This window comes from Calypte anna, chromosome 10 (genome assembly GCF_003957555.1).
Source record: "Calypte anna isolate BGI_N300 chromosome 10, bCalAnn1_v1.p, whole genome shotgun sequence".
In the NCBI taxonomy this organism is placed as follows: Eukaryota; Metazoa; Chordata; class Aves; order Apodiformes; family Trochilidae; genus Calypte; species Calypte anna.
Window position 1 is genome coordinate 21,577,710 of NC_044256.1, and position 10,985 is coordinate 21,588,694.

The window sequence follows — 10,985 nt, forward strand, 5'->3', positions numbered from 1 at the left end:
GGTCACTGGACCGGCTCCACATGGAGTGCCCCGGTGGCTGGAGGTGGCAGGGAGCAGATGGTGGGGTGGGCCGAGCTGACAATCCCCCTAATCCCATCAGGGCCGGGAGGGGCTGCGGGGAGCTGAGCTGGGCCATGGCGGGCACACGGGCACAGGGCCGCCTCCTGCATTCGCTCGGCCAGGTGGGACTGAGGGGACTACTGGGGCTCGGGGTGTGGAACTGGGGGGGGTGACAGCTCAGCCTGGGGTGCAGCTCGGGCCAGGGGGGGCCCTGCTTACCACGTTCCCCCCCAGCTGTGCTGTGGCTGCAGCCCCTGCCGCGGGCTCCGTGTCTCCACCGGCACCCGCATCCTCTACACCCTGCTGCACGTCCTGGCCTCTGCCGTGTGCTGCCTCATGCTATCCCGCACCGTGGCACAAGCCTTCCGGGAGCAGGTGACAGGGGGATCTGGGACACCTGGGGTGCCGGGACTGCCGGGGGTCCCGGGACTCCCAGGGGTACTGGGGATTCTGGGATGCTGGGCATCCCAGGGGCTCTCAGGGGTCCCAGGAACAACAAAGGTGCCAGGATCGCCCAGGGAGCTAGGAGTGCTGGGAATACTGGGATCACAGGGATACCAGGGGGAATCAGGCTGCCAGGAGTGCTGAGGGTGCTGGAAGTCCAAGGGGAGGGGTGACAGGGGGACCCAAGATGCAGGATTCTCCCTGTGAGTGGGGTGCTGAGGGTCCCAGACATCCTGGGGCTGAGGGGTGCTGGTCCCACCAGCAGCCCTGTCCTGCTGCTTGCTGTTCCTGCAGGTGCCCTTCTCAGCAGTGCTGTGTCAACACCTCCCCGGGGGCAGGGACTGCGAGTGGCTGGTGGGCTCTTCGGCCGTGTACCGGGTCTGCTTCGGCACCTCCTGCTTCCACCTGGCCCAGGCTGCCCTGCTCCTCAACGTGCGCTCCAGCACCGACTGCCGTGCCCAGCTCCACAATGGGTACAGGGATGGGGCTGCGCCAGGGGGCCCTTGGGTGGGGTGGGATGAGATGGAATGGGGGCGGCTGGGGGCCGCCAAGGGGTAAGGAGGGCTATGAAGGGGGCTGGTGGGGGCCCTGTCCCCCTGATGCTCACTATCCCACAGGTTCTGGCTCCTGAAGGTGCTGGTGCTGGTGGGGCTCTGTGCTGCCAGCTTTTTCATCCCTGAAGAAGGCTTCATGCAAGGTGGGTCCTCCATCCTGCCTAAGCTGGCATGCCCAGGCCCCCAGGTGTGCTGGGGTAGCCCCACGCTGCCCTCTCCCCACAGCCTGGCACTACACTGGAGTCTGCGGGGGCTTTGCCTTCATCCTCATCCAGCTGGTGCTGATCACGGCCTTCGCACACACCTGGAACAAGAACTGGTGAGTGCTGGGGGGCCGGGTGGGTGCTGCCCCCTGCCCCTGTCCCCTCTCACCCGCTCTCCCGCAGGCTGACGGGCGCCGCACAGGACAAGCGCTGGTACTTGGCCGTGCTGATGGCCACTGCCGCCTTCTACACCCTCGCCTCTGCCGCCTTCTCTTTCCTCTACAAGTTCTATACCCACCCAGCTGCCTGCAACCTCAACAAAGTGCTGCTGACCCTCAACGGGAGCCTCTGCGGGGTCATGTCCTTCATCTCCATCACCCCCTGTGTGCGGCTCAGTAAGTACTGCACGGCACGGTCCCCACGCTGGTGGGCTGGCTAGGGAGTGGATGTGGGGTCACAGCTTAGGGGAAGCCCTTGGGCACCTGGGGAGGGGATCCAGTTTTCCAGGGTGCCCTCCAGCCCCCCATATGCCCTAGCGCAGGGTGTATGGGGGGGGGAAGGGGCTGCTCACGGCACATCCACAGGCTCCTGGCACTCCCAGGGCCCCAGAGCTGCCTCTGACCCCATTCTTGCAGAGCAACCACGCTCAGGGCTGCTGCAGTCCTCCATCATCAGCTGCTATGTGATGTACCTCACCTTCTCTGCACTGTCCAGCCGTCCCCCAGAGAGAGGTGGGTGCCCCCACAGTGCTGTTGGCAGCCCCCCTCTAGGGTGGGAGCCCATCTCACCTCCACCTTCCCGCAGTGCTCTACAAGGGGCAGAACATCACCGTCTGCTTCCCAGGGGTTCGGCAGGATGAGCTGCAGGCCGAGGACACCACCGTGGCCATCCTAGGGGCTGCCATCATGTACGCCTGTGTGCTCTTTGCATGGTGCGTGTGCTGGGGGTGTGGGGCAGGCAGGGTGCCCGCAGCTCCATTCCTCTGGGCACAGCCACCCCGGCAGCTCTGCAGCAGGATCCCAACCCCAGCCCTGGGAGTGTCCCAAGGGGTGGCAGGGCTGGGCCTCTATGCTGGGCAGGGACAATGTGGTGACCCCAGGCAGGGCACAGTGGGAGCTCTGTGGCCATGTTGGTCTATGGGGAGGGCTGGGGGCCTGGTGCAGGTGGTGGGTGCCTGTGTTATGATTTCTGCCTCTCTCCTGGGTACAGCAATGAAGCCTCCTACCTCGCCGAGGTCTTCGGGCCTCTTTGGATGGTCAAAGTCTACAGGTTTGAGTTTAAAGTGAGTGCAGACACTGCCCCTGCCAGCAGTGCCACATGTGCTGTGTCCCCATGGGCACCCCAGCCCCGCTGCTCCAAGCCCTTCCTGAGTCCTCAGCACAGACCTGGGGAGTTTGTCCAGACCAACACAGAGGGTCCCATAGCACACCCCCCACCTATGCTGGTCCCTCAGAGCTGGCAGCCCTGCTGGCAGGCACGGCCCTGGTGACCATCACACCGCTCTCTACAGGAACCCTCCTGCTGCTTCTGTTGCCCTGACAAGATGGAGGAGGAGCTGAGAGGTGGGTGCCAGGGGGATTCAGGCACCACCTGTTGTAAGACACACTCAGAAGCCCATGCCCAGCGTGGGGGTGCTGGTGGGGAGGGGGTGCAGGAGCTGCTGAGCCCCTGCACCTTCCCAGGCACCCGGAAGACGTGTGAGCAAGTGGAAGAGATGGATGAGGGACAGTGGATGGTCCAGGATGAGCGAGACCGGGTGGTCTACAGCTACTCAGCCTTCCACTTTGTCTTCTTCCTTGCCTCACTCTATGTCATGATGACCCTCACCAACTGGTTCAGGTAGGGCCCCGTGCTGCTGCCCAGCCAGACCTGCAACATCACCACCTCCCCAGCATAGCTGCACCCCTCCCTAGGACTGTCACCCTGCTCAGCATGACTCCCTCCAGGATCACCACCTCCCCAGCTCTATCCCACCCCCTGCTCAGGCTGTAGCATTGCTCTCTTCTTTGTCCCCCTGCACTGGGGTCTGCCAGCGTCCCCGAGCTGTCACCTGCCAGGGAAGCACATGGCAGACCCACACTGCTTCGAGCAGCAGCCCCATCGAAGGCAGCATGAGCTAAATGGGGTCTGCAGGGCCGGGGGCTCTGTGGGATGTGCCCAGGGACATGCAGCTGCAGGCACAGGGGGTAACCTGGTGCTGGGACCCTCCATGTCAGCATCCCCCAGGCTCCTGACGCCAGCCCTTCTCCCGCCAGCTATGAGGACGCGGTGTTGGAGACCACCTTCACGCATGGCAGCTGGTCAACCTTCTGGGTGAAGGCGTCGTCGTGCTGGGCTTGCGTCCTGCTCTACCTGTGGCTACTGCTGAGCCCCTTCTGCCTCCACAGCTCCCCCCAGCAGCAACGCAACAGCCACTCCCTGCGTGTCCTGCGGCGACGTCGCGCCCCGCAGCGCATCAGCGTCTCCACGTAGCCCCTGCAGGGACGGACTGTGCCCGGCCCCAAGCGGCAGCTGCCGGGGATCGTCTCTGCCGCATCCTGGCCCTGGACCCTGTCCCAGGAGACGGCGGCACCAGAGAGGCCGGGGGTACTCAGGAGGTGGCTGCTCCCAGGACGCTTGTCTTGTGTGGGGCCAGAACCAGCTGAGAGGCCGGCTGGGTGGTGATGTACTTGTAAATAGCTCCTTCAATGCATTTTTACATAAAACTCTGAGCTGAGCCTCTGCCGTGGAGCTGGGCAGCGGGTTGTCCCAGTGACAGCCCCATCTATACAGCAGCCACGGCCACAGGCAGCTTTGGGGTGGCTCTGCTGGAGGAAGGGACAAGCAGGGGTGTCAGAGCAGGGATTGCTGGCATGGGGCTCCAGGAGGGCATTCAGCTCTTCACTGGTGCCCCAGCACAGACCTGGTGGAGCCCCTGGAGTGGCCAAATCCCACAACCCCTAGTACACAAGGATGGGTCCAGGACAACGCAGTGCTGGCTGCAGTGTTCTGAAAGATGCCCATGAGCCATCAGGGCACCAGCCTGGCCCAGCGGTGGGGACAGTGCAAGGACAGGGGCCTCAAACAAGCACCTGCCCAGGCAGCAGGGCCCAATGACCTGCCCTAGGACACCGGGAACAATGCCAGACCCTGGGGTCCTGTGGGCACCATACTGTGCTGCACTGCGCTGCCAGGCCCTTCAGCAAGAGGAAGCTGTCTGCCTTTGCACCAGAGGTAGCCAGCAACTCCCCATCCATTGCAAAGGGCCGGGAGGGGGCAGCCGGGGCTCCCCACACCCTGCATTGGCCCCCACAGCTGCTTGTCTCATACCAGGGGCCAAGAGAAGGACCCACAGCCACCTGCCCCGTATACTGTCTGGCGCTGGCAGGAGATGGGCACAGGGAAGTCCGGCTTCCTGCTGCAACTCTGCACCACCAAGTTCAGAGGAGACATCTCCAGCACTCTTGGTACCCCCAGCACCTTCCCCAGGCACCCAGGTGGGTCAGGGGCACTGGAGCAGCATCTGACTGTCCCTCCCAGCAAGGGTGGACTTCCCGATAAAGCAGATGCTGGTGGATGGAGAGCAAACCACACTACAGATCAAGGACACAGCTGGGCAGGAGAGGTGAGAGCGCATGGCATGAGGACTCCCATGCCTGTGCCAGGCAGTGTCCTGCTCCAGCAGCAGCCCCTAGGGCTGGTAGTCAGTGCCTCACAGCCCCCTGGCCCTGACACCCCTGAGCCCCAGCATCGTCCACTCCTACTTCCGCAAGGCCCGGAGATGCTGCTCCTCCATGACATCAGCTCCCCAAGCAGCTTCCTCAGCATCTGACAGTGGATTGACGACATCAAGGTAGAGGGAAGGGTCCTGCGATCCCCATAGAGAAGGCAGTGCCATGTCCCCCAGTCACTGGGGAGCATGAGGGGGCAGGAGCTGGGCTGCTCACCACCTCCAGGAGCAGCGCGAAGCGCTCCCCCATTTCCCAGGGCTTGTGTTGGGCCTGGAGCCACGCTCCACTCGGACGCTGGCGCTGGCAGGCAGCCAGCATGTGTTCTGCACAGCTGGAGGGCTGCCCGAGGGGGCCAGGGCTGTGGCTGGAGGCTACTGGCCCCACCGAGCCCTGAGCCACCCTCACCTCTGCAGGCCACTGCCCCTCATCCTGGCGGGCAACGAGACAGACCATGGCACTGGGCTGGACCTCAACGTCCCGCCAAGGGCAGCTCCATGCTGACGTTGGGCCTAGAGCAGCATCTGGCTAGCTCCTGGCTTCATGTCGCCTTCCAGTGACAATCCCCTGCTCCACCGTGCCCCAGCAGTGCGGCAGAGCAGGTAGCTCACCCCACTGTGCCTCCTGCACCTGCTCATCCCGTCGGCTGCAGGAGCAGCCCAGCCACCACCCCCTCCCCCTCAGCCCTCTGCCCCTCCCCACAGCCACCATGACCCCCCAGCCCTCCTCCCCACCCTCACTACAGCCCAGTCCTCATCCGCACTATCATCGCCTGCTGTCGTTCCTTCGGTTTCCAGCAATCCCATCCTCCCTGGGCATCTGCCTTCCACCTCCCCGAGCCTCGTCCCCGGGGTCCCCACAGCCCGAGGTTGCGGCAGCCTCGCAGGCCAGGCCCCACCTTTGCTCCTCACCGTTAAGATGCTGCCGCTCCACGCCGCAGCCACCGGGCCGGCTTCATCCCTCCGATTCACCACCGCGGACCGCGTCCCACCCGGTGAGAACAGCGATAGAGCCCACCCGCCTCCCCAGCCCCAACTCCCTGACGCACGGAGGGAGGACACGAGCCCTGCAGGGCTCCACAAGCTACTTTAATAGGAGTCGGGCCCAAGGTGGGCGCGGGGCACTGCTGGGGCCCCCGGCAGGGCGGCCCGGCCGTGGGGCTGCGCTGGGCATCCTGCCGGCGGTCGGCCCGGCCGTGGGCTACTTGGCGCCCTCCTTCTTCTCATCAGCCTTCTTCTGCTTTTGCTGCATTATCTCCGAGTCCCTGCGGGAGAGCGCGGTGCCGGGCTGGCAGCGGTACCGGCACCGGCACTACCACCGGGCGGGACCGGGGGCCGGGCGGGGGGCGACGGGGACGGCCCGGCACTCACCTCTGCTTGCGAGCGGCGGCCGAGAGCCCGTCGTCCCGCCGCTTGCCCTTGCCCGAGTCGCTCTGCTTCTTCAGGTTCTTCTGCCGCGCCAGTTCGCGCTGGTTCCCGCCTGTGACGGCGCCGTCGCCTCAGCACGGCCCAGCCCGGGGCCGGGCCCCAGGATCACGACCCAGCGCCGCGCCGGGCCCAGACCCGCGACCATGGGCCCAGCGCTGCCCCCGCCCCCGCCCCGACTGACCCCACCACTATTCCCCCCCGGTCCCACAGCCGGCCCCGGCCCGCACTCACGGGTCATGGCGCCGCTGCCTCCCCCTCCGCTCCGCCGCCACGTCCCGCACTGCCCCCCCGCGCTCCGCCCCGCACAGCGCTTTAACAGCGCCGGTCAGCCAATCACCGCGCTGAGCCCGCCCTTGCTGCCTTTCCATTGGTGCGCCGTCTGCACCTCTGCCCCGCCTGATTGGCCGCGGGCTACGAGCGCCGCTCCGCCGGCGGGGGCGAAAAGACGGAAGCTGCAGCGCACGCGCCGGAGCGGCGGGGCAGCGCCCACGCGCAGGGGGTGGGGCCAGGGGGGCACTGGGGGCAGTGCGGGGCAGTACCGGGGATGGTACCGGTGCGAGGGGAGGGGAGGGGAGGTATGGATGCGGATTCGGGGGTACCGATGCGGGCCCGTTCCCCGTCCCTCAGTCCATCCCCGCGGGGCGGATCCTCCGGGGGGACCTCCGAGGGATTCGGTAGGGACGCTCAGGCCGCTCCCTCCTCCGCGGGCGGTGTCGGGGCTCTGCGGGTAGAGGCTGCTGTCAGGGCCACCCACGCCGCCGGGCAACCGGACCCGGGACGGGTACATGTTCACGCCTCCCGACGGCCCGGTCCCGGTCCCTCGGCGGTGATACGCACCCAGGACTGGGCGGCGGCGGCGGGCTGTGGCGGGGCTCCTCGGGAGCGGCGCGGCCCAGGAGGCTCCGGCGCTTCACCAGCCGGGACAGCTCGGCGTGGATCACCTGCGGGCAGCGTGGCGGATACAGCGGGACCTCTGACGGGCCTGGTGCCCCTCGATCCGGGATCCTGTGGGACCCCTGTCCACCCAGCACTCCCGGTGCCCGTCTCCTGCGGACCCCCGACGGCCCCAGTGCCGGGTTCCTGCAGCCTCCCGCCCGCTCCATCGCTCCCGCCGCGCCCCGTTGGGCCGGACCTTGCTGGCCGGGTCCAGCTCCAGGGCTCTCTTCAGGTCGATCGCAGCCTCTGCGTCCCGGCCCTGCTGCGCCAGCAGCTACGGGAAGAGGAGCAGAGGGGTGGCGGGAGGCCGAGGCGGGGGGCGGGGGATGGGGCGGGAGGCGTGGGGCGCACCTGCCCCCGCCGGAGCAGCGCCCGGCCGTTGTCGGGGCTGATGCCCAGCACTTCCTCGCAGGCTGCCAGCGCCTCGTCCCCCCGCTCCAACTTCAGGGCGGCGGCCGCGCAGTTGTTGAGGCACTTGAGGCGCTGCTCCCGCAGCTCCTCTTCCTCCTGCGGTCCGGGCGGGACTGCGGGGCGAGAGCCGGCCTCAGCGCCCGGATCCCCTCTGCAGCTCCCCCTTCTCTCTCTGCGCCCGCTCTCACCGGCGGCGGGGCCGTCCAGGGCGCGCAGGGCCAGGCGGTACGAACGCAAGGCAGCCTCGAAGTCACCCCGGGCGAAGTGGAAGTTGCCCCGCTCCCGGCGCTGCGAGCCCAGGCGCAAGCGGGCACCAGGCGGCAGCGGCTGCGGGTCGGGGTCGTCCCGTACCTCCAGCAGCGTCACCTCGAACAGCAGCGACGCTTCGGGCGGCACGTCCGGCTCCCTGCGGGCACAGCGCCGGCTGTCCCTGCCCGGCCCCTGCCACTGGCTGCCCCTGACCTCCTGCCCGCCCGGTCCTACTGCCCCTGCCCTCCCCGCTTCTGCCCCTGATCTCCCCCCAGACTCCCTGGCCACCGACCCACCTTACCTGCCCGGGCGGCCGTAGCCGTAGGGGAAGGCGGCGAGGAAGAAGGAGACCTCGCCGGGCTGCATGGTGGGGACGCCCAGCTCCAGGGCCTGCGGGGACGGGCAGGGCGGGGCTGGCCGGGCGCGGTACCGAGCATCACTCAGCCCCTCACCGCGCCCCGGCCGGGGCTGACCTGCACGACGTCGCCGTGTCCCGGCACGAAGGTGAGCCGCTGGTCGCGTTCTACCAGCCCGCCGTCCTCCAGGGCGCCCAGCACCTTCACGGACACCTCCTGGCCTGGCTGCGGCCGCGGCCTGTCCCACCCGTCCCGCACTACACGCTTCCGCAGCAGCCGGTCCTCTGCGAGCGGGGGATGCACTGAGAGATGCCCCAGAACCTCTGGGCCCGGTTCTCCCCGAATCCCTCGGCTCAGCTGTTGCCGAGATCCCCACTCCCGGCTTTCACTCCGAGCCCTCACCTGTCAGGTCGCTCCAGCCGTCGGCCGCGAAGAGCGGCGCGAAGCCTCCGGTGCCCGGGCCCGCCACTTCCTCCAGCCGCTGGTAGAAGAGCTGCTCCTCATCGCGCTCCGACGGCAGCAGGATGGCGGTGTGGGGCAGGACGAACCGCACCCGCCTGCCCCCGCCGGACCTCCGCTGCCGCCCTTCGTCCCCCGACTCGAGATCCGGGGAACCGTCTGGAGAGTGTACCGGCATGTCCACCCCCGGCCCACCCTGCCGCTCGCCGCTACCAGCCGGCCTCGGTTCAGGCTCCCCCGGAGCTCGGCGGTGGGCGTCCGCAGCCCCCAGCCCGCACTGGCCGCGCCGCGACTGCCCAGGGCCGCCCTGGCCGGGGGCGCCGCCGAGCGCAACCCTCCGGGCCGTTACCTAACACCGGGAAGCCGCTCAGGAGATTAGCTGGGGCTGGCGGCAAAAATAGCCGGCTCAGGCCGAGCCCCGCAGCGGAGCTCCCGCCGCCGCCCCCCTCCTGCCCCCCGGGACCGCCCGCCCCACCCGCCACGGTCCCGCACTCCGGACCATGCCGCGACCGCAGGCGGAGCTGCGCGGGCGGCTCCGGTACCGGGCCTGTGGGCCGGGCCCTCGGCTCAGCCTCCTGCACGTGCGGCTCTCGGCGAAGGCGGCGCGAGCGGTGGGGGGCTGGTAGGACCGGGCAGGGCGGCGAGAGCCGGGCCCGGCGGGGACAGACTGGACTCATCTCCCCCCGCTATTGTTGCAGGGGGCGCCGGGATCCGTGATCGTCTTCCAGAGCAGCCAGGGGGGACTGGGGGCACTGTCGAAACCAGGAGAACGGGGGACACACAAGAGGACCCGGGGGCTTGAGGGTCACGAGGAACCGGGGTGACCCCAGAGCAGTGGGGGGCTGGTGGATTGGGGGGAGGGGAGGAACGGGGACAGGGAATGGAGGGGGGTGAGTGGGTCAGGGCACGGGGGAAATCGAAGGGCCGGGCCGCGGCGGTCCCGTTAGTGAGGGCAGGGGGCGACGCCAGGGGGTGGATCCGCGGAAGCTCGGGGGGATAACTTGGGGGGGCACTGACAGCCCGTCCCGCCGGCCGTGCTTGATGGTGCCGAGAGGTATCGGGGAGCCCCCGCAGGCCTTCGCTTTCTCCCTCTCCCGACGCATGGCGAGGAGGCAGACCAGCTACCCCCATCCCACCGGGAGCAAGGGCTCTGCTCTGCTGCAGAGGTCCCACAGGCCCAGGGAGACCCAGCTTCTCCTGCTCATGGCAGAACAACCAGACTGCTCGTCAGAGTACCGGTGCCTACGTGCCCGCGTTGGGAATGTGATCCAGAGATTCATCCATCTGGGAGCCAAAATGAGGACAGCAAAACAAGGAACGGAAGAACACAAGGCAAGCAGGAGACCGGTGTTGTGAGGGCACCATGCAGCCAAGGTTGGGTTCTGCTCACCCTCTTCTTTTGGGTTTTAGGCATTTGAAGCTACAATTTTGCATGAGTACAGGCCCATCAAGAAGGTGAGGCTGGGTACAGGGCAGGGTCTGGGTTCCCTGCCAGAGCTCATCCATGTGTTGTTTTTTTCTTTCCCCTTCAGACTTACCCCAGCTGCCAGCAGAAGAGTCCCTGCGAATACCTCCACCAGAAGCTGTCCCACATCAAGAGCCTGATTCTACAGTTTGAAAGAAGTGGGAGCTCCCAGCTGCTCCCCTGCTGCAATTTGTTTCCTTGCTTATCAGGATTTGCCCCTGAAGTGATGGAGGGAGCAGATCCAGAGAGTGCATTAGACTAAGGGTGAGGTTCAGAAATGTCCTCCTGCCACCAGGGCCTCCTTCCTCAGATGTGATTCATTAGCTGCATTTAGTTGCAAAACTCAGGAAAGGACACCTAGGCAGACACCATGTAGCTGGGGAAGAAATTCTTGTGCCTTGTAGCTGCTGTAGACAGAGAGCCCTATGCTGAGCACTGTGTACCTTGAGAATTCCAGCAGCAATAAATAATTGCTGCAAACCCTTTAGAGCTGTGGGGGAGGAATCCACAGAGAAAGCAAGACCAGCTCTTACCATGGTAACTGCTGCAACAGCAGCGCCTCGAGGCTGCTGCTCCTCACTCCAGCTCACAGGCAGCCCAAGAAACCCAGAGCCAGGGTAGTGACAGCCCATACCCTCTTCCTTCACCCACCCTCACTCCTGACCTTCTCCTCTGGGCCAAAGGGATGTCCGGATGCCCTGTTGTGCAGTCACA

At 66.9% G+C, this 10,985-nt stretch overlaps 3 protein-coding genes across 3 annotated transcripts; 1 reads left to right on the forward strand and 2 right to left on the reverse strand.

Moving 5' to 3' along the window:
• The first annotated feature begins 122 nt into the window (after positions 1 to 122).
• On the forward strand, positions 123 to 4,844 carry SERINC4 (serine incorporator 4). Its single transcript, XM_030457399.1, has 11 exons — positions 123 to 182; positions 295 to 435; positions 799 to 977; positions 1,122 to 1,201; positions 1,284 to 1,377; positions 1,445 to 1,656; positions 1,897 to 1,992; positions 2,066 to 2,192; positions 2,471 to 2,543; positions 2,772 to 3,100; positions 3,517 to 4,844. Exons 1-11 carry the CDS (start codon positions 135 to 137, stop codon positions 3,731 to 3,733), a joined length of 1,596 nt encoding a protein of 531 aa, XP_030313259.1. The 5' UTR covers positions 123 to 134; the 3' UTR covers positions 3,734 to 4,844.
• A 1,191-nt stretch (positions 4,845 to 6,035) lies between these two features.
• SERF2 (small EDRK-rich factor 2) lies at positions 6,036 to 6,710 on the reverse strand. Its single transcript, XM_030457398.1, has 3 exons — positions 6,627 to 6,710; positions 6,339 to 6,447; positions 6,036 to 6,232 (listed from the first exon to the last, which is right to left on the reverse strand). The coding sequence occupies exons 1-3, from the start codon at positions 6,631 to 6,633 to the stop codon at positions 6,169 to 6,171; spliced, it is 180 nt and encodes a 59-aa protein (XP_030313258.1). The 5' UTR covers positions 6,634 to 6,710; the 3' UTR covers positions 6,036 to 6,168.
• A 101-nt stretch (positions 6,711 to 6,811) lies between these two features.
• LOC115598888 (peptidyl-prolyl cis-trans isomerase FKBP8-like) lies at positions 6,812 to 8,984 on the reverse strand. The gene is given in 8 exon segments (XM_030457397.1): positions 6,812 to 7,116; positions 7,233 to 7,336; positions 7,528 to 7,605; positions 7,683 to 7,855; positions 7,931 to 8,148; positions 8,293 to 8,387; positions 8,390 to 8,631; positions 8,750 to 8,984. Coding segments are annotated over 8 exon segments (1,182 nt in total). The 3' UTR covers positions 6,812 to 7,079.
• Positions 8,985 to 10,985: the final 2,001 nt, after the last annotated feature.